This window comes from Cydia pomonella, chromosome 11 (genome assembly GCF_033807575.1).
Source record: "Cydia pomonella isolate Wapato2018A chromosome 11, ilCydPomo1, whole genome shotgun sequence".
In the NCBI taxonomy this organism is placed as follows: domain Eukaryota; kingdom Metazoa; phylum Arthropoda; class Insecta; order Lepidoptera; family Tortricidae; genus Cydia; species Cydia pomonella.
This window is the reverse complement of record NC_084713.1, coordinates 14,285,173-14,308,530: the sequence shown is the minus strand read 5'-3', so window position 1 is coordinate 14,308,530 and position 23,358 is coordinate 14,285,173. Positions and strand designations below refer to the sequence as shown.

Below are 23,358 nucleotides of genomic sequence, written 5' to 3'. Positions count from 1 at the left end.
AACTAAGAAGGTTGTGGTTAGAAGAGGATGTTACCATACCGCCCTTTCTCTGTAATTTTTTTGCCGCCAGGCATCAGACATATGATGCCTGGCTCGCTAAGTATTATAAAGAGATGTTACCTAAGGCGGTGGCAGCGCCGGTGGCCGTGCGCGGCTCGCGGTCGCGGCTGCGGCTGCGGCGCGGTTGGCACGCTGACTCGCACGTCACTGTACCGCCGTTTTCTCTGAAAAAGACATAAGTACATTATAAAACAATTACAATTTTTCATATTCCTGTTTGAAGTTTGATAAACTCAAACGGGTCTTTTAAGAAACAGACTGTGTAAATGTACAAAAACTTGAAATAAAAAAACAACGCTATATTTATTTATTTATACCGATGGTCAAGCAAGATACTCAAGATAGCATCCCTGGGGGCCTAGCCAAGATGACAATCGTTCGCAGGGAAAAGAAACGAAACGCTATCTGTCTTTATCTCACTAATATGGAAGAGTGATAGAGAGACAGCGTTTCGTTTCGTTTTCAAACGATTGTCATCTTAGCTAGGCCACCTGAACAGTACTATCGTTCGACGAGGGCAGCACCTGGGCAGCACACGATCAGTCACCCAGGACCTATATCCTACAGGCCATGTTTTTGAATAATAATGGGCTGCGAAGATGACAATCATACTTGGTGTGTTTGTGTGCAACGCTCCGGCGATGCAGGTCGATGCAGAAGAGAGACAAGGAGCCGATGATGGAGCACGTGGAGCTGAAGTAGTAGCCCGCCTTGCCGCCGCACCCGACGTTTATGTACCCTGGAATATTTAGTTGGATGGATCAGTGGTGTAGCTTAGGTGTTATTGTATGTCAGCATACCGCCCTTAATACACATTTACATAATGTACTATTACAGTACATATGGTGCTACTTTACCGCCCTAGTGCGGTAACTCGCACTATACGTGCGTATGTCGAAAATTTAAAGGGCTATATGTACTGTAAATGTACGTACGTTGTACAATGCACGTTTGCACTCGTATCGTAATGTACTATTGAAGTAATCAGTTGAATTACATCAAAATTAATTGTAAGAATGTTAGATAGAGATCTTTATTATTTACTACTTAGCTCGTCTCTATCGAAGAGATTAGTATTAATTACGACCTATAAAAACTTAAGTATCACCCAAATCTTTTATCTGTCTTCCATCCTAAGTTTATCCCCTAGCATCAAGAGGGTGTTCTACCTCAATTAGCTATAAAGAAACCATAATGCCGACATTTACTAGAATACCTATTACTTCATATTTTATTGAAAGCCAAGGCTTCAGGCTTCAGGTCAGGACCCGATAATTTGATCACATTTTCACGGTTTTTTAAAACAGATTGGTCTTGTTTTTGTTAAAACTCAGTTCTGATGATGGGATCCATGAGGAATCGAGAGAACTCTTCAAATGTGGTGGTTCACATGTAGCGATTTTTGTATTTTCATCAACAAATCAAGCATTTACATTTGTAGAAGTGACATTTGATGAAGCGGAACTGCTGATGATGAACAGAATGGAACTCTTCAACGCCGCATAGTTCACGTTTGACATGTTATCTTCGCATGTTTGTGAAGCAGTTAGGTTTTCAAGGTACATTTTTGTCAAGCTTGAGTTTTGACCCTATTGCGGGTATTTTACCAGTCTTTTTAATTTCATTATATGAATGCCAAAATCAACAATAGTCTTTCTTTCACGTCTCTCTCACTGAAGTCTGTTTTTTTTTTCTTAAAAATAGTTTTGTTTATTTTCCTTTTAAGTAGTTATTTTGTTATACACGTGTTTTTTGGAGGAATTAACAACTGGAGTCGCCTTTAAGAGCCTACCCCTCTGTCGAAAATCTCGGCTTATGGTCAAACGTATTGTACCTACGGACTGACGTGCCCCTCCCCCGCAAAAAACGGCAGACTGTTTTGTATAGAAAATTTAATATGTTATATCCTCCAAGTAATTAAGTATACCCTACTTTATACACTGTGTAACATGAGGAGAGAGACTTCCTTATATGTTTAAGATGAAAAGGCGAGCTCAGACCTCAGACCAAGATCAGTTGCCAGCGATTTTGATAGCCCAGACGGTGCAAGTGTCAAGTAAACGCAAACAGTCACACTTCTATGGAATTATGACGTTTAAAATAACCCGTGCATCGTTTGGGCTATCAAAATCGCTGCCAACTTATCTTGGTTTGACCCTACCTACACAATATACTTCAATGCGCGGGCCATTAAGGCCAAAGGCTAACGCAAAATTGCAGATTTTTTTGGATTTTTACACGTTTTGAGGACATGAAAAAATTCACTTGGAAACTTAACTGTATTTGCGAGGGCAGACTCTAAGCAATAAAAACACGAAAACGTGTCTAATTTTCATTTATTTTTAATTTTATATCGCTACCATAGATACTAGCAGAATAATTTAAGTACAAAATAGGTATTGATATAGCCGAGGGATTTGACTAGCAAATTTTTTAATCACAAGTTTACTTACAAAGTTGTTGAGTAAAGACTTTAAAAGCAACGCTATCGCCGAATCTTCCGTCGCAAGTTTCGCACGGCGCGTCGTATCTTTTGTTCCTTTCTAATTTCCTGGCTTTACGCCCCCTCTGAACCGCACGCGCCGGCGAAACAACGCTAGATTTCGCCAAGCTCAAAATATTTTTGCAAATGATAAAAGCGAAGGGAAATCGCGAAATTTACCTGAGAGCGGTACGCCGATGGCGATGGGCACGGCCTGCGAGCACTGCACGAAGCCCCACGTACGTGCAAAGTTGCGAGAACGAACACGCTCGTAAGTGTACATCTTCAGCGAGTAGTGGTAGCCGCCGCAGAAAATACCTGCAACATATTTTTTATCCTATAGATAAATATAGTATGTACCTAAATAAAAATAAATGAAAAGCATACCATATTTTTGTACCTAATTTGTACTATTTAGTACCTCCCTTAAAAAAATTGTACCTCACGGTACATAAAGTTATCATCAAAAAATAGTACACCCGCCATCCTGACAGTCAAAATGGCGGGTGTACTTTATTACGCTATGTTCCCGTGGTTATTGATAAATTCTATAAAACCCAAATTTTTGTACCTTTTTTGTACCTTCAGATTCAATTATTATACGAGTCATTTTATTTGTGGTTTCCAAGTTTTACTCATTTTATATTTTGCTTGCTATTACAATTATGCAGGCGTTATAATTTTTCAAGTTATCGATCCAATTTTTAATAAAAAACGCTAAGGTACAATTATTTTTATTACGCCAGGAATAAAGTTCAAATAACTCACAAAATCATGTCTTATTTTCTTAGGAAGAATTCTTTGAATTAGCGCCTAGCCGTTTTTAAGACATGAGATTCCACGGGAATATAGCGTAATAAAGTAACCCGCCATTCTGACTGTCAGGATGGCGGGTGTACTGTTTTTTGGTGATAACTTTAAGTACCGTGAGGTACAATTTTTTTTTGAAATAGAAATAGAAATCTTTATTGCGAAACCATGGTACATAATAGATGTTATATTAGAGTGTGAAAACACATGGCACCCTGTTAGGGCATTGCAAATAATCTTACATCTAGGTATTCTAGTTTCTATCATGTAATGTTCTTAATTAAATATAAACAACATTGTCTAAACTTATTAAAGAATGAACTAAGAATTAAATAGTCGTACCTAAATTAACATTTTTTTTCAAGGAGGTACTAAATAGTACAAATTAGGTACAAAAATATGGTATGATTTTCATTTAATTTTATTTAGGTACACCCGCCATAATTCTGACTCTCATGATTTGTGTATAGTGCTTTTCTCAAACTTGCAATGAAATAATTAAAAATAAATAGGATGATGATGATGATTGTTTCATGTCCTAATGTGATAGGTTATTCAGTGCGTGGGGTGTTGAAGGGGAACAAAAATTTTTTTTTTTTTTCTTTTTGTGTTTTTTTTATTATTACTTTGGGGTTATTAAACAGGGAACAAAAATTTGATTATTTTTTGTTCCCCTCTGAAACCCTGAAATAATATTTAACAAACACAAAAAAAAAAAAACCGGGCAAGTGCGAGTCGGACTCGCGCACGAAGGGTTCCGTACCATTAAGTATTTATAAAAACGGATTAAAAAATATTGTTTGTTGTATGGGAGCCCCCCTTTAATATTTATTTTCTTCTGTTTTTAGTATTTGTTGTTATAGCGGCAATAGAAATACATAATCTGTAGAAATTTCAACTGGCTAACTATCACGGTTCATGAGATACAGCCTGGTGACAGACGGACGGATGGACGGACGGACAGACGGCGACGTCTCAGTAATAGGGTCCCGTTTGACCCTTTAGGTACGGAACCCTAAAAACGCAAAAAAGACAAAAAAAGAAAAAAAGAGTAATGGCAGAATTTTGCTTATAGGTTTTTCCGGACCTAATATGAAGTAAATCATGTCAACATTTCATTACAAGTTTGAGAAAATTTGTATTATGGGTGTGTAATGTTTAATATAATTATTAATAAATCTATCATACACTTGCCTTAACGCCATTTCATATATAATTAATCATCATCATATCAGCCCTTTATCGTCCACTGCTGAGCATAGGCCTCTCTTCCAGTACGCCAACTTATCCCGGTCCTGGGCTATAACCGCGAAAATCGTAGTTCGTCAATTGCGGGCAATTTTCTCTGTCACTCTTATTACGTCTTAGTGAGAGTACAAGAGAAAGATCCCCGCAATTTGCGAATTTCGGTTTTCGCGGTAAGCCCCCTGAGCTAATCTCATCCAGAAGTGACCCGCAATCTTCCGAATATCGTCGTTTGTTATAATGTAATTATAGGTATTATTATTATACTTGAATTTGGTATATTATGATTTAATCTAAACCGTAATTGATATGATGCATATTTTAATATAATTTTTAACTAGTATAAGGACATATTGTATAATGGCTTTTTGTATATTGTATTTTTATATATAACGTTATACTTTTTACAATCAAAATCATCATTTTTTAGGCGGGCTCGCAGTTTTAACCTAAGCTAACCCACTTTTCTGGGAGCAATTTTATTTATTTTTATTGATTAGGTAATATAGGAATATGCCTTGAATTATGTTATTCAAAATGACGAAATTTCAAACTATATTATATGAAAAGTAATTATATAAAATGTAGTGCACCCTAGTTATTATCATACTAGGTTATTCATTTCAATAAATGTTGCTTTAAGAAGTTTAATTTATGAGTCAAACAATCAATCAATTTATTTTGCAATCAAAAGGGTTGGTTTACAGGTGTTATGACAATATTCTTATGTACACTCCTTAATCAGCCACGTGCATGCATGCCAGCGGTGATGTGAAGGAAAATGAGGAAACCGGACTAATCCACACAAGGCCTAGTTTACCCTCTGGGTTGGGAGGTCAGATGGCAGTCGCTTTCGGAAAAACTAGTGCTTACGCCAAATCTTGGGATTAGTTGTCAAACGGACCCCAGGCTCCCATGAGCCGTGGCAAAATGCCGGCACAATGCGAGGAAGAAGAAGAGACTCCTTAATCAGCCATAAATGCCAGCCAGCCAAAGTTCATGTTAAAGCGCGATAACACTATCATAGTCGGTCATCGATCACAATATCTTACCAACCCTATCATGACGACATGACACTAATAGCATTATCGTATTTTTATAAGAATGTTTAGTCGGTATAGGCTTCCGGCAGACATCTCGGCCTAGATCTGGAATGAACACGTGCCAGAAATGTCGCTAGTCAGACTGATTGCGTCGTAATCGTATTTCACGAGATACAAGTGATTTTAGCGTAAATGTATTATGATATCTATGGAATTGGAAGCAGGTAGGCGCAATATAGTATTATGCCGGATACAAATACTACGAAAATATTATATCATGGGATAATTATATGGCTGCAACCAAAAGGATCATTTTATTTGCGTTTTCCGAAACTGACTTCTTAAACCAGCAGCATTGCTACTTTTATAGCAAGAGGAGCTATTGTAGGTTGCTAATGTGTTCGATAAAATACGTATAATATGTCGAAATGTTATGTATGTGTTGGGAATATAGTTCATTGCCAAAGGTTGTCGTACTTGTCGTACAACATCCAATGGATGGATGAATATAATAAGTTTTATGGATCATAAAATGACACTTTTACAGTGGACAATGGACATTCCGGTAAATACGGGCTTAAACTCACCATGAACCCACGTGAACATAATATATCCCCTATACGGCGCTTTCACAGCCGTCAACACCATAGTGGCCAGCGCGCAACCGGCTGCCAGCGTGCGGTATTTTCGCGTAATGGCATTAGGTAGAGTTATGTCGGACGAACAGGATATCCTGGTTAATAAGGGCTTAGCAAACTTACCATAAACCCACGCGAACATAACGTATCCCCTATACGACCCCTCCACAGCAGTCAACGCCATGGTGGCCAGTGCGCATCCGAAGACGGCTGCTTGCGTGAGGTACTGGCGCGCGATGCGGCACTCGGCAGAGTTCTGGCGGACGAGCAGGCCGAAGGCTGCGCAGCCGACGGCCCAGGCGAGGCCGAGGTAGGCCTGGAGCAGCTCGGCTGTTTCGCCTAGACCTGGAAATTTATGTATCATAAAAAAGTCCCCTTATGATGATTTAGGTACGGGCGTTTTTATATTTTCTGAGTGAAACCAGTACAGCCAAGATCTTAGAGTCAACTATCTAGAACACGAAAATGCAATAATTATTTTTAATAACGACGATAAATCGATATATGGTTTAAAACCTAGCTACTTAGATAGATTTATAGCCTGTGAAGCTCATAAAATTGTTTTAAATTTCATTGACATCGTTTTCGTACCAAATAAGAAATATTTATTCCCTCAACAGGAAACTGTTAGCCTATTATGAAACTGTAAATTGAGGAAAGCTGTACCTATTACGTTCCGCTTGCGACATCATCAATAAATTATAAAGCAAACTTTTGTTCCCGGGCAATAAATTTCAAAGGGCAACTCATGGCGAATGAAACGCTAATTTCATCAGATACTAAACAACATAAACTTTTATCCAAATCATCCGGTCTGCCTATAGCTGAGTAAATGTTATTTGTTTTCCTGCCCAACCATCGCGAGTCGTAAAAAATATGTGGCGTCATACTGCCTTTGTAGATAGACTAAGTTTATAGGTTTCAATGAAAGTTAATTGAATATGGTAGTATCCAAGACGACTCGAATCTTTCGAGTCCATAAACCTTAAGTAGTTTTTTTAGGCTGTAGTAATTATGTCTAAGCCTGATTTTATTAACTGAATAGAGACTAGACAATTTTTTTAGAGACGATAATTTTTTTACAACAAGTACGAGTATTCGTGAATGATTTTTTTATGTTAATATACTGATGTTCATGGATCTTGCTCGAGTGTATATTCTTACATATTTATAGAACCATCAAAATGGATTACTGAGAACTTGTACTATTTGTTATCGTGTACTCGACCACGATAACAAATTCATTAAAGACCACGGCCTACCTTAGGTAGGCCGAGTCCATTTTGAGTAAGGCATAAAAGGATTGGCTTTCAAAATATAAATATGTACATAAACGGATGTCGTCGAGGTCTGCAAATTTAAATTATGAATTAACTCAGCCAACTCTAATTCGAGATAATTACTCTATCTAAGGTATTTACTCTAACCATAAGATGAGATTAATTACCTTCCTCCTCAGCATGGTACGCCAAATAAAATATAGGTGTGTTGATCCCGAAAGCTGATATTCCGGTGGACATGAGTAGTATGCGGACGGTTTTCGACCTTAACGTCGAGAAGTCAAAGAAGGGTTGGCGGTCGTCTGCTTTGGTCCTGTCTTTCATCTTGCGTTTGATTTTATTCTGGTTCTTGAGGTGCAGAATGGCACGGCGTTGCGGATGGTAGAGGGAAGCGGAGCGGTAGAAGGTGCCGAGGATGAACGTTACGAACACGACTCCTGTGACGGCCTGCAGGCCTAGTCGCCAGCCGATTGCCCTGTCAATGTCAAATAATTATACGAAGTTGAAGTTACAAAATGCGCAGTTTTATTTTTAAAATATAGAATATAGGAGACTACATACATGGTCATAATATAGAATTAGATAGAAACCAAGTAAAGCATCAGCACTATCAGCAGTTTCAAAAACAGGGATAATTATGTAAAAATATGATATAAAAAATAAAAATGCAATAATTAAGACGTTGAACATGATCTCGTATTCTACGGGAATTTAAAGAAGTCGTAGTCTAGAAGTTCTAAAGTGAGGTATCAAGATCAATAAATGAACGAAGGATCAGCAGGAAAAATATACACTGTTTGTATTGAACTTGGTAGCTTTCTCCCGGGGTCTTAATTTTGAATCTTCTAGTGAAAATACTAACCTTATCGCACCCTTGATGAACGTGGACATGACCGCGATGCCGAGCCCGCTGCCGCTGACTATGAATATTTCCACTAATTCTCTCCGTCGCTTGAAGTACTGCGCGACCATCAGTGTTGAACAGTCTCTTGTCAGTCCCACGCCGACGCCGACAACAGTCCCTGTAACAAATTTACGGGGTTTTATGTTATGACTACAACGATGGATGTGAAAACCAGCATTCTATTAAAATACTGCAGAACCATTAACGTCGGAGAATCCCTCGTCAGCCTAGCGCCGAAGCCGACAACAGTCGAGCCAAATTAATTTGCTTGACTAGGTTACAGACCCCATAAGACTATCTCCGCTGGCATCATCCGTGTCTTAAAGTACTCCGTGACAATCATTCTGTTAGTCCCTAGTAAGTCTTACAACGGACGCAGTTTCTGGAGGAATATGATTATTTTACTTAACTAAGTTTGCTAGACGGTCATAAAAGAGGAAAGTTGCACACATCTGCTAAGAAATTTAAGGTTTTTGTGAAAAACCAATCTAAACTGTATTGGGCGTATTGAGACGGGGAGCCCAAACTCTCCTGGAGGTTGGTAAGTAGTACCTAGACGTCCACTATTTACCAACCTCCAAGAGCGTATATACGTTAATACTATGAGATTGACGAGACTATAAATAAGTCCTGTACAACCACAACTCACTAGTGCTGTAGTACTGTGAAACCATCACATCGACAAATTCTTGTACCAAAGACCATCTTGGGACAGTCTCTCGGCGGTCCCATGCCGAACACAATCCCTGGAGGGATATAACGGCGATTTATGTATGAAGCGGCGAATTTATGCGTGGATACATAATACGTAAGTTTGTATATGGTGTCGTTACGAGGAGAAAGACTAATCAATTCAATATGTTTTTCGTGTTATGGCTCCATCAAGAATTCAGAAGTTCTTATTGTTACATTGACAACTCGTTTATGAAGTGACTAGAGACCGTTTAAGCAAAATTTGTACCGATTTGTATAGAACAAAGTGAGGGTGTCATAATTTATTTTATAGCGAGATAAACGTTATGTTTTCATAGAAAGTTGACATTAATGATGACATATATGTCGTTATATTCACACTTTGTCATTGCAAATGTCATGCATAGCTAGATTATGGTTAGATTCATCGGACTCTACATCTATGTGCTTAAACTATAAGCTCTTTGGTGGTTCTAATGGTTCTAAATAGTAAAAAGTTTAAAAACATCCTACAACAAACAGTGATTATATGCTCTTTGCCTACAACGCATCTACACGTAGTGATTATATGCTCTTTGGCATCTACCACGTCAATAAAAAAGAGAATCGTCATGTCAGTGGGTATAAAATCAGAAGTATAAAAACCGCTGTCGTATAATAAATGTTTACTTAATTTGAATGAAACTTAAACAGTTTATTGTGTGTATTTTTCAAAGAACGTCATGGATAGCTACTTCGCGAACTTCAGTGGTTATTTGAAGTGTTACACAGTGATTAGTGGTTATGGTGGTGATGAATGGTGAATCATTATTCAGTGATTAGTGATTCGTAGTAGAGTTGAGTGTGGTTGAGTTGCAATGGTGATAGCCTCGATGTTCGGAAGGTAAACAATTTCGATTTCCTCATATCTACCAAATAGTACGTAGGTAATATTCAGAAACATGTTACAATAGTAGATCGTTTACCAAGGGATGAAAGGCACCCATTTCCGTCGTATGCGTTCGAGCGCCAATAGTCCAATATGTAAATGGTGCCTGTCGCCTGAGTTAAACATTCCACTTTTCATTTCGAATACAAGGAACGTAAAATACAAGTGCATTCAAAAATACGGCTAACTTCAGTAGTATTTCTTGAGGGTAATTTCAACATTTTCAATTAAAGCCTGACCATTAATATATGATTACGCGCCATATTGCGGAATTTCATGGGAAATAATTTTTTCATAATAAACTACAGTCACCTTATACTTACATTAGAATAACAGCGCCCTCTTGACAATCATCATATATTTCTGGTCGGGCTTTAACAATATAGGTAAAAAATGTAAAAATATTGTTATTTATAGATTGGGAAAGTTAATTATCAGAATGGAAATTTAATTCCAAATCCATAATTTAATACCAATTTTTAATTGCTTATCGTAATAAAAGATAAAAAACCGTACTTAAAAAGTACAGTGCTCTAGACCAGTATCGTATCATTTTCTGCACACCTTTTAGAACAACAGCGATCCATTTTCAAAGCATGAGGAAAATTGAATTTAGTATCAGTGCCATGCGCTTACTCTTCTGCCCGCATGTACCTACCTGAAGTTCTAAACGTTTAGATTTCAACGGATTTAACGGAACGTAGCCAACCTGCATATCGTTCACGCTCCGTGGCGAACGAAACGCAACTGTCACTGTCGAACTAATATGGAAGAGTGATAGAGAGAGATAACTACGATACGCTACGGAGCGTAAGCGATTTGCACGTTGGCTACGCGGGCAGTTCTTTCTTTCCCGCGCTCATTAGTTATGTTATGAATATGCATTTTGACAAATTGTCTAATGATACGGCCAACTTTTCCACCAGCTATCTGCAGTAAGTCTCAACGCGAAATGTCCACATAATGTCTTCATTAACCACTGAACAGAGCTCAGCAAATGTGTTTTATAATTTATGATCATGAAAGCTGAATATCGGAAGCTCGCATCCTAGACGGAAGACTAATTTTGCTCTATCCTGCTCTATAAAACGTGCAAGACTCTTGGATATTTGCTAATAATTTTGCGGTTAGGGCAACTTGTGTGTTTATCACGAATATTTTAGTTAGTTATGGATGTTATCTGTGTATCTAAATAGTATTTATTTATATAAGTATGTATATCGCCACCTAGTACCCATAGTACAAGCTTTGTTTCGTTTGGGGCTAGGTAGATATGTGTATTATTTTAAATATATTTGTACTTTCACAATCGTTCATTGCAACAAACGTGTCCTTATTGTTATACAAAAATAAAATCTTTTCGTAACGTGCTTGTACATATAAATCATATAATACAATCGTATCGTACCGGCTTGCCAATCTTTGGAACTGTTAAGTGCTTAATACTTAATCCAAATCCAAAGATACATTCAGAAGATTGAGTAACATATGCAAAATCTAAGACAATTTCGTGCTTCGAATTTGACAGGTAAACGAGATGGAGCTGTAAGCTCCATACATTTTGCGGTAATTCTGATAATCAATAATGTTAACAAACAACGACTTTACCCAGTCGTTAGAACGATGACATAATTTCATAAACACTAAATAGCTATGTACATGCCAAGTTGTGTGCTTTCTGTCGGATGAGACCATACCTCCATACTAAATCGAACTAAAGGGGCCCACTGATTGCCAGCTCGCCGGACGATATCGGCCTGTCAGTTATTCGCGAAAGCTGACAATCGCGAATAACTGACATGCCGATATCGTCCGGCGAACTTGTAATCAGTGGACCCCTTAAGGAGCCGCACTATATAAAAAGTTCTTCCTCATTCCATTTCATTTTGAATATTTATTTGGACAAATTCAAATTGCATTTGTCTTGGTAAGTTTTGACGTGTGGGCGGCTGGAGGATAGTATTTTTCTCAGCGGTGACGGCTGTCATCTCCATACAATTTATAACCTTAAAAAGCAAAAATGTTGCTATGCTACGTGAGCAATATTAAAAATAGCTCTCGAGCATAAATAAAATCAATTTACTTGCCTATTTACCTACCTAATATCCCGCCACTGTACTACTAACTGAGCGTGTCTAAAAAAATGCCGCTTTCGTATATTTGTATTTTGTCATATGTTTTGTGTTTTTTCTACTCAAAATTACGAGCTCTTTTGATCCTAATGGGTTAAAAAATATTTCAGTTTTTTTCTATTGTGTTACTATTTCCCCATATACTTGTATGGCGGTAACAAAAAGGAAAGTTTGAATAATATATGAAAATTTTGAGACACTTATTTTCTCCTATAAGGATGAAAAGCACGATCCTGACTAAAATTGTTAAAAAAACGAAACGATAAACTAACATTATGATTTAAACCCATACCTACTTTCGAGCAGAGCTCAATGCCCAGATATTACCTCTCTAAGTGAGAATATTTTCGTCTTCATTGCACACGTATAGGAATTGTCTATTTAGAAGGGTGAGAAAAGTGGAACGCAGAAACGCTGACTCAGGTTAGGAATGCTACGACCTCATGCATGAATTGCATTTCAGATGTCTCTGAACTACACACATAGGGTGCTACATATATGGTGAATATAGATGATTCTTGCAAGTACCAATCTGCTGAGTCCAGGCCAAAAACCCGTGTTTAATTTATTAATATAGCTACATTTTTTCGTCAAACTTGGGCAGAACAATTTGCCAGTCAAATGTAGGTAAATATTAAATAATACACTAAAGAGTAATGAAAACGGATGAATATGAGTAATTAAAACATCGAAAGGAAATTGCCATATTCAAAAAATCGTCTGAATTAAGCGGTTGACCGATAAAATAGCTATAAAGACCATCCATCTAAATTTGAATATATCTTGAAATTCCCGAATTAGGTACACTAAAGAAAGCTCTGGAAATACCTAAAAAAGATTGCATCGCGCCGACCTACCTACATACGTATGTAGTATAGATCTAGATAAAACAACTGCAAACAGCAAACACCTCATCCAGGATATTGCAGCTTATCAGTGCAGGGGCCCTGACAGATTGTGACAGTTAAAAAACGGTTTTAAATTGCCTGATTTATTTCTCAGTTCGAAATTTAAGTCAATGACAATTGTAATAGCACTGTTGGGTATATTTTGATTGGTCTGTTGGCAATTTGAAGTGGAAAGTACTCTAGATAAAGCGCACAATAGTTACTGAGGCTGCACAGATTATTCCATGAGTGTGTTATTTGTGTTGGCGTAGCCCTGTAGCGCTGTAGGAAGAACAATTTTTATGTACCTAATTAACAGCACCAAAACACCACGCAGCGCTCTAAGAGTCAAATGAAAGACGTACCTTGGAAAGCGGCTAAGTTGAAATGGAACTGGGCTGGTTATATTTGCCGAATGTCGGAAGATTTGTTAGCCAAGATATTAACCACTAAGAGGGAGCCCCTCGAGTCTAACCGAGGAGCAGGTAGACCTCGTTGGTGATGGCGGGATAGCTTGGATAACTCTTACATTCAAAATTGGAATATCTTTGAATATCTACTACCATTATTTCTTAAAATTTCCTTTTCATTATGTCACTTTACTGAAATACACTTTCCGTGTTTTTCGATACACACTTCTGCGTAGAAGAATAGAGTATTTAAGCATTCAGAGCACTAGTATTAAAACACTTAAGACATCTAAGGCTCTTAATGAATGCAGACTAAGTACACTATAAAATGGTCCTTTGTTTAAGAGTTTGCGATGTCGTGATACAGCTAATGAAGGAGGCACATTCAGGGCACGGGCGCTGAGATGTACTGTATAATGCTTTCGTTTGTGAAAATTGTGTCAAATCAACAATAGCAGCAATCACAGTCTGTGTTATTTTTTTATACTACGTCGGTACAAACATGCGGCCCGCCTGATAGTAAGCAGTCTCCGTAGCCTGTGGCCTGCAACTCCAGAGGTATTTCATGCGCGTTCCCGACCCTAACACTTCGCACCCTCTTTGAGCTCTCTTATTGTGCTTAGTGTTGCGAAATCAGCAAGTTACGTGTGTAATAAAGTTAAAGTATACATATTCTCGAGAGATAGAGAGAGAATATATATACGTTTATATATAGGAATGAGGGAGCGCATGTAGAATTAAAAAAATAGCTACGTGCAAAATAGAGGAGAAATGTCGGAAAGTGGACCCTGGGTCCGCTGCTGACAATATAATCGGGATAAATGTTATGGCGTTATTAGATAATCGTTTGTCCTTATCCGTAATATTGACATCTGTGTTTATTAGAAAGAGACAACAATTAACAAAGGTTTGCTTAGTTTTATCAATAAGGGGGTTTGACGATAAACAATGGACAATTATCCATATAAACCTAGTTCCGTTTGCTACAGAAATAGGGTTTCTGGTTTCTCGACTTTTTTGATTTCTCGAGGCACGGGAATTCTCGACTAGGATTTCTCGAGTTTCTCGAGTATCCCGAGAAATTTCGAAAATTTCAAAAGACACCATGTTATTTTAATTTTTTTACTTTATTACAAATCAAACTTATAGGAGTCGTAGGTGAGATCATCAATTAAACAAATGGACTTTTTAGTTACCCTAAATTGCACTTCATAATCAAAACTTCAACAACAAACAAAAAAAAACTATAGGTGCAAACGTACGCGCCGGCGATGTGATATGTATTTCTTTAGGTATTTAACAAAATGTAAACAAACGAAATTATGGTAGGTATTTTTTTTGTCAAGAATATGCATGTCAATTAATTTAACTCGATGTGACAAGCTTACAGAAGTTTTACTACGTAATATTAATTTACTCTTAACAATGAAGTTGCAAAAATTATGCTATTTTGCTATTTATAGTAATTTAGTTTTGTAATATTTTGGTATTACAAGGCCCTATAATTAGTTATTTTAGCATTAGAAAAAGATAAGCAATCTTGACGTGTCTTTTTATAGAAAACACTTTTGTAAAATAAGTCACGGAAAATATGTAACAATTATTTCAATAAATAAGACACGTAAAAATTGTTTACTTTTTTAATGCAAAAAAAAAAAACGAAGTACAGTAAAGAACCTAAAACGAGACGAATTTCTGGAAATTTGAGGGAAGTACTTCAAAAGTTTCAAAACATGAAAATCGGTTGAAGCCAGCACGATAGGGGACGGATCAAGGCAGTTTTTTTAATTGGTTGGTTAACTAATAAATCTCTTAATCAAGGACCTGAAAATGTAAAAAAAAAACATTGTCCCACCCAATCAAATACACTATAGACACATCACGTGATATTATTTTTACTTATCACGAGAGATATATTTCTCGAGTTCTCGAGGCATTGAGCTTTATTTTCCCGCCTCGCCGAAGGACAAATTTCTCGAGATTTCTCGCCTCGAGAATTCTCGAGCAGAAACCCTATACAGAAACAAAGAAAATAACATCACGGCAATGGCACCCTGTTTATATCGTTTTAATGCAATGGCCGGTCTTCGTAGGGATAAACTGCATTGAATTGCGGCGCGAGCTTAGCCTTCTTTCAGAAGATAAAAGTGTCGATTGCAGAGGTTTATGTTCAATTCTTGCTAGCTATAAATCTGGGGAGATAGGTATACTTTCATCCTTTTTAATTTAAAATAGCTGTTTGACTTTTGTTGAGTACCAAAATATGATAAACAGACATAGAAGTATTAGAAGTTTTAGTGGCAAAAACGAGTGTTTGAAAAAATTAAACATCGATAAGTCAGTCATAGATTAATAATTAAGAGATGTAAATTCTATTTGCTGTTATTTATTATTATAAAATAAATGTGCTGTTAACTACCGAGAAATTTCAAGAATCAAAATTAATTACAAATCTTTGCATAATTGCTTTCTTACATTTATTTTGTGCTAAAAAAATAAAAATGTAAAACGTAGTGCTAAAAGAATAGAAAACGGCCAATATATTAAAGATGACATCGAACGTGTTGTGTATTTTACGGTAGCTATTTTCACTTCATAAAACATAGGTTAACTATATAGGTAACGTTAATGTAACATCGATATGTGACATGTCAATATTTAATTTTGTCAAACACTTTATTTTGGCACAAAAACTTCTATGTCTGATGATAAAGTACGATTAGGTGTGTTCGTTTCATTCTAATATGTCAAAGCGATCTCTTGAAGTGACATATCGACGCGCAAGGTTCTAGGGTGTCATTTCAGATACAGAGGAACTTATAGGGGATATTACTTAAGAGGGGAGTATACCACGTGAACGTTGATACAAAAACAGAAAACGTTTTTCCACTGCTAAATATTTTCACCTACAAACCTAGAATATATTATGCTGAAGCGATCGACATAAAAATCAAAGTGATTTGTTAAGATATAGTTAGTGGAAAACGTTTTCTACCGAAATGGAATTTCGTAGTAAAAGCACCGTTATTTCGCTAGGATCGCAAAGCTGGTCTTACTCGTACCTCTTAAAGGGAGAAGAAGAGAGCTGATTTTTAGTCTGATGACGATTCTGTAGCTTGGCTTAAAATTTAACATTGCCAAACCAAAAATCGACTCCCTATTCTTAGCATTCTCAGAAAAAATATGCTCGTTAATTTCTTTGTCAAGATAAGTATGGTTTCGTATTCAACTTGCTAAAAGTTGCTTATTATTGTCACTTCATGTTGCTCGTATCAATCGCTTTCGCATAGGGACCAGAATAACGCAGCTGTATCAATTATTCTTGATCATTTGTCGGCACATTAGTATTCGTGGCGGGGAGCCCACATTTTGCCGTAATGGCAGCTAACAGCTAACATCGCCGAATGCCGGCAAGCGTCTCAGGGCTCAACTTAATAAACCGTAAACTACAGAACTATAACAATACATACATACAAATCTTTAACAAGTAGAGTAGATAAAATATATGTACGAAAGAGCATCTGGCAGTTGAGAAGTTTATTTTTTTGGTCTTAGCGTGGAGACTTTACGAGGAGACTTTTGCACAGCAGTGCGACGAATATAGTCTGGTATAATGATGACAGAAAAAATATGACCTCAGATTTCAGAGGTCTTGCAAATTTTGTTCATTTGTTGCTCGTACAAATCGGGTTCGTAAATCAGTATAGGCAGTATCAATTATATTGGCTCATTTGTTAGCACATTAGTATGCGTGACTGGAAGTACACATTTGCTGTAATGGCAGCCACATTGCCGTATGTCGACAAACGTTTTGGCTGTACTGATACAGTTTGCCATTAACCTTAGTCGGGATTTCGTAAAATCGAGCTGATTGATTCATATACTGCATTCAAGAACAATGAAATAGATTTACTGTGGAGTTGATGTAAAAAAAACCATACGAACCATTTTTAAGCTAGAAACGATTGCACAAAAGTATAGGAGCAAAAGCGTTGAAAGGAGGGTTGAGGGAGGGGGGTTGAATTCCGACTACGCACAGTTTTTATGGGTCTCTCAAGATCCCCAGTAGCCCAATACGGATATGATGGTTGCACTTTTGCCGTCTATCGTTACTATCACACTTACGTATTTGTTAGTAAGTGATGACCACGATGACAGACGATAAAAGTGGAACCATCTTACGCCCACGGTCGAATGCTCGTATATGATTATGGAAGCGATTAGAGTAACAGGGGCAGGCTTTAACACTAAATTGCCACAGAGTTTGCCTATCGTTATTTTGTGCTAACTCCACTGCCACTACGAATGAGCTTCTCCCATACATTCCGCAATTTAAAGTATACAAGAAAAAATACATTATCTGAGTACTGTGAAGAATTTATACTGAGTGAATTATATGAAAAAGGCCATGACGTGTCGTATAAGCTGGGTTTTTTTTTGTATTTGCGCTATCTGTAATTGATAAATTATTATGAGACACTATTTTCCATAACTACATAGCCCATAACTCCCTCCCAAACCTCCTTACGCCTTGCCTTGTTACCCAAGCCCCATTAACTCAATTTTTAGAGCTCCGCAAAAACTGTTTGCGGAGCTCTTATGAGTTCACTTCGGTGATGTAAATCAATTAAATGCGTTTTTTTAAACTCGTCCACGGATTTTAAGTGATCACAACTCAATCAAAGGGATGAACATGGTATCGCTTTCCTAGTACAAGCGCCTACGCTTTGTGTCCTGTCCTCAATGCTTGATGAACAAAAATTGTCTTAAATGCTCCGTCTAAGGGGTAGGTGATCTGTTATTACGAGGCGCGCTAGCGTATAAAATCACCACGTTAGGTAAACTATCGTTTAGCCAAAGGATCAAACTTGAATGTGGGAATAAAAACCGCTTCAGTTCATTACGAATGCAACTGGATCTAGATTCTAGATTACCTGCATAATCCTTTCCGTTCCAAACTACGGTGGAAAGGAATTTAGAAGTATTTTACCGACTTTATTGCAAAAAGGATGGAATCCGGTGACCGGAAATCACATTTCTAACCCGGGTCGCAGTTAGTGACGTGCTCAGTATAGCCAATAATTCGATTGATGGGAATTATTGTCGTAAAAATAGTTGTTGCCTGTATAATAAAGACGACATTCGTATGGCGACTGTAGCAGAATTACTATTGCACCTTTACTGCTGCGTCATGGCTGTGGGAGCTGCCATTCTTAATTTTCTTTATGAAATAAGTGTTCATTACCACATTATATACTGTCACGCCGCAGCAGTAACGTTGCAACAGTAATGCTTCTGCAGTTCCCGTCCGAATTTCACCTTAATCCCATATAAGGCACACTTGGTTATTATTCGGCAAAAATACCACTCTAATATATCCTGGTTTTGTATTTATTTGTTATGCAGAATTTTTAGGAATGCATCGTGTATTTTTTTAATCTGCGCCGTTATTTAATTGCAAATAAATTTTCTATCTCGGCAGGTATGAGAAGGCTTAACTAAAAATATATTTATCTAATAGATGTAAATTTTTATGACATTAAGAGAGGTTGTATTCTAATGTAAAAGCCGATTAGTTGTGAAAAATCATGCTTTTAAGAGTACGTCACTACGTCTTTACTCCATTAGATATTTGCGAGTGGGTGACATTTTTTTCCTAAATTGCCGGCAATAAAGCAAGAGACAATATTAATGTCGACAATTTTCCAATATTACCGACAGGTACATCACTAGCCAAACCTTTTCTACATAGTTTTTAAACTTTTGATAACTGGATCTTTTATTCGATTCTTGAGAATAACTCTGAACAATTTCGAATTCAACGAGATTTACGCATGTCGAACAGTAATATAAATATTTTATTTTAGACGAATAGTAGAAGATATCGAATCTAGATTTATGAGCACGTTTATAATGTTGACGGATGGCTGTACCAAAATAGTTTGATACACTCCTTTGTTTATTGGAGATAAAGATTAAATTAGCTGGTGGCCTAGCGGTAAGAGGGTTCAAACCCGGGTCGTACCAATTAGTTTTTCGGAACTTATGTACCTATGAAATATCATTTTGATATTTACCAGTCGCTTTTCGGTGTAGGAAAACATCGTGAGGAAACCGGACTAATCCCAACCAGGCCTAGTTTACCCTCTGGGTGCCTCTGGGTTGGAAGGTCAGATGGCAGTCGCTTTCGTAAAAACTAGTGCCTACGCCAAATCTTGGGATTAGTTGACAAGCGGATCCCAGGCTCCCATGAGCCGTGGCAAAATGCCGGGACAGCGCGAGGAAGAAGAAGTGTTACGTTCCGGTACAGGTAAATAAATTGACCGAGCGGCGGCCACTCACACCCAGCACGTCACGACAACGTGAGTCATCCTTGCATCGACAATCTTATTCCAATACCTCAGCTTATTCCCGTCCATATCGGATATCAGCTTATTTACTCAAGACAGCCAATTAAAGAGTACCTTTGAAGTGCGCTCGAACGGGTTTCGGATATGATCTGACGAAATAAATTGAGATGTCGGATTCAGCATTTAAATTGTGCAAGTTGGGTGCAATGGTTTTGCAAATGCATTTGGGTTTCGCGTTTGTTGACTGCGGTTATTTATTTTATGAGGAAACGGGAACTGGCATTTGATTTATACAATAATGTAATTTTTTGGGATCCGTTCCTGTCTTCCTCCAAAGTGGCCACAACAAAGTTTGCGAACTGTTAAATATGTCGATAATATTTAATCAATAAACGCTTGTAGTATATCAGTTTTTATGAATCTAACTAACCTATTTTATGCACCCTCATCCATAAGCACGAATTTTACTAGAAAATATTAAAAGGTGCCATTTGTGAGCACGAACGGTCAAAAAGCACCTCGATTTTAGTAGATCATTTTTTTGTATGGATGGAATCTCACTAATTTTTTCTCTTCAATTGAGTTGGCTAAGGATATTTATTTTTTACATTATGCTAATGCAAAGATCAAGAAATCAGATGTGATCATAACCAGTAGCTCGCGCGCGTCACGCGTAATATGTATGGACTTGCGTCACAACACTCACCTTAGCTGAAGAACAGCTGGTGAAATTGCGTGGCGAAGGAGGTGAACAAACAGCCGAGCGCGGCTACCAGCCCTACCGCCCTACCGCTCTACCGCCTACTAATGCGGTCACGCATGTGGATTTGCGTCACAACACTACCAACACTCACCATAACTGAAGAACAGCTGATGGAACTGTGTGGCGAAGGAGGTGAACAGGCATCCGAGCGCGGCCACCGGCCGCCTACTAACTGCGTTCAGTTCACGCGGGTAGACTTACGTCACAAATTTTACCAACACTCACCATAACTGAAGAACAGCTGATGGAACTGTGTGGCAAACGAGGTGAACAGGCATCCGAGCGCGGCCACCAGCCCGCCTACTACTGCGGTCACGCGTGTGGACTTGCGTACGCAGAGCGCTACTGTCACTGGGGAAAGGGCTAGCGCTACGCCGGCTGATAGTGCACCTAGGCAGCCTGAAACAAAGAAGAATATTGTTAGAAGGAATAATTACTAAAGTAATAAAACTACTAACATGTAGTTTTACATCTTACAATCTTAAAAGAACTACACAAACTATTAAGTAAAAAAAAAACTTAAGATAATAAGTTTGTCATATTAAGCAACGAAACCCCCGTAAGATGTACCGGGCGGAAAGGTACAGGCAATAGTACCCATTATATAAAAAATATAACAACTTTTTTGTTAATGATTTCTAGTTTTGGTAATAATAACTTTTTTTATTTTTGAAAAGAGCTCAACTCTACAAAGTGCAGGATCAATTTCTATGAAACTTAGCTAAGAATCACGGCAAGAAAACTCGCTTTCACGTAAAAAACCCGCATGAAAATCGGCCCCTCCTTTGGAGAGCTACGATGCCACAGTCAGACATTGGCGTCAAACATATAATGGCTCTTTTTGCGCGGGGGGTTAAAAATACAAATCATTTATATTAACGTCGGTAATGTTATTAATTATGTTGTTTAGGAAAATTGTGGGCACAGCTTGGTTGGTTTTAAGTCTATCCAACGTCATAGATATTTGACGTGTTACTTTACGGACCGTATCTTACAAAGTTTTTTTTTTTATACAAAAAAGTTGTCGATTGCACTGTTCGTTATTTCATTATTTCCGTATTATTTTATTGAAATTTCTTTTTTTTATTTTATCGCGGTAATTAAAATTAATTGTTAGAATACCATAAGAAAATATGAGTGAAATAGTGATGAAGACGGATGAACATTTTTCAGTTTGTATTTTTACCTTTCAAATATGTTCTCACTGCCGCCGTGAAGTTTTGTGTGCTTTTGAGTCCCTTACTACGCTCAAGACTCTAAATTAGATTCGCGAGCGTAGCGAGTGTAGAGATTATAGAATCTTTCGCTTGCACGGGACTCAAAATAAGCACTCGAAGAAATATCAAACTTTGCTCTCATGTTGTACAAAAACTATTGTCCTTGAGACTTCAGTTCAGAACATCTGTTCTAGACGTGATGATTTTCTAAAGTTACATGAGGAAATTTACTGTAATCTGATAATTTTCAAGCATGCCGAGAAAACACCATATTTATCTCAAACATTGTTAATTGCAACAATTTTTTTTAAGTGTTTCTCGTGTCGTGACACAACGATTACCGACCGTGGAGCTGCACTCCAAACTACATATTTATAACATCTGAAGATAACATTGTTTATGGTAATAATTACAGATTATAGAAGCAAGCATCTAAATAAGATGGCATCAAAACGTAGGCGTCACAAACGGTAGACAGCGTGGCGTAGATAATCGTAAAATTAGATCGCTCAAGGACGGGCTACTCATTCACAAAACGTTTTGTACTCGACCAAGCGTTCATCTTCAGCATAATCTATAGTCTAAATTTGTAATAGAGCCGGACTAAGCTAACTCTACATGACAAGTGGGCCGTCATTAATGTCATTAACTGGTGACCGAAGAGCTGGCGGCTTCCTCGCACAACGTATCAGTATTGCGATACAACGAGGTAATGCCGCCAGCATACTTGGTACAATGCCTCAAGGGCCTATTTTAGATATAAGCTAGTTATAGTAATCATCTGTATATATCCATTATGTATATTGTTATTGTCAATAAATAGAATATTTACTCCCCTTTTCGCTTATATAAATTTGATATTAAATGGATTTATTGTATGTCAAATTACTATAAAATATGAACTTGATATTGACACCCCCTCATTTTGTTCTGTTGGTGCAAAAGATTAGACGGACTCTCTTCGCGTCCATACTTCCATAGAGTACTTTCATATAAAACACGTTTACCAAATATCACACGAGATGGCGCTGTACCGGGAACGTCGATTTCTACATCGCGCTATTGAAATGTTTATAAGGATTGTATATAAGGGTTTGGGATTATTTTCAGTATATTGACTTTGTTTCCGACTGATTGTTTAATTTCACAGTCACTGGTTGTTTATTTCCTTAATTAGTAAAGTGCGCCCTTTTTGAACGAGTCAAGTTAGGAGCACTACATACACTGTCAATAAACATCAGTATTTCGAGTCCGTTAGGAGCTAAGAGTTTAGCTGATTATATTGTCGCTTACGATAGGACTGGACGTACTTATAATAAACTATGTTTGACTAATAAGCAATGATATTATTAATGGATGTTCCAAAGCTTAGAGTGTACCCAATTGATGAATGTACCTAAAAAAAACCTTAAATGTAAACACGTCATGATGATTTTAATTACCCGCTTACATTTAGTAACGCCCGATCGCTGCAAAAATCCCTGGAGGAAGTCTGAGTTCAGCATTTAGCGTCATT

At 37.5% G+C, this 23,358-nt stretch overlaps 1 protein-coding gene across 4 annotated transcripts in view; it reads right to left on the bottom strand.

The window, feature by feature from the left end:
- Positions 1 to 23,358, bottom strand: part of LOC133522938 (monocarboxylate transporter 10-like) — a 231,998-nt gene that overhangs the window by 2,152 nt on the left and 206,488 nt on the right. For all 4 annotated transcript variants that reach the window (XM_061858431.1, XM_061858432.1, XM_061858433.1 and 1 more), the window contains 7 exons: positions 20,851 to 21,024; positions 8,421 to 8,580; positions 7,726 to 8,033; positions 6,402 to 6,623; positions 2,723 to 2,860; positions 673 to 799; positions 121 to 224 (listed from right to left, as the gene is read on the bottom strand). In XM_061858431.1, coding sequence (XP_061714415.1) covers positions 121 to 224; positions 673 to 799; positions 2,723 to 2,860; positions 6,402 to 6,623; positions 7,726 to 8,033; positions 8,421 to 8,580; positions 20,851 to 21,024 — 1,233 coding nt within the window. The remainder of the gene's footprint in view (positions 1 to 120; positions 225 to 672; positions 800 to 2,722; positions 2,861 to 6,401; positions 6,624 to 7,725; positions 8,034 to 8,420; positions 8,581 to 20,850; positions 21,025 to 23,358) is intronic.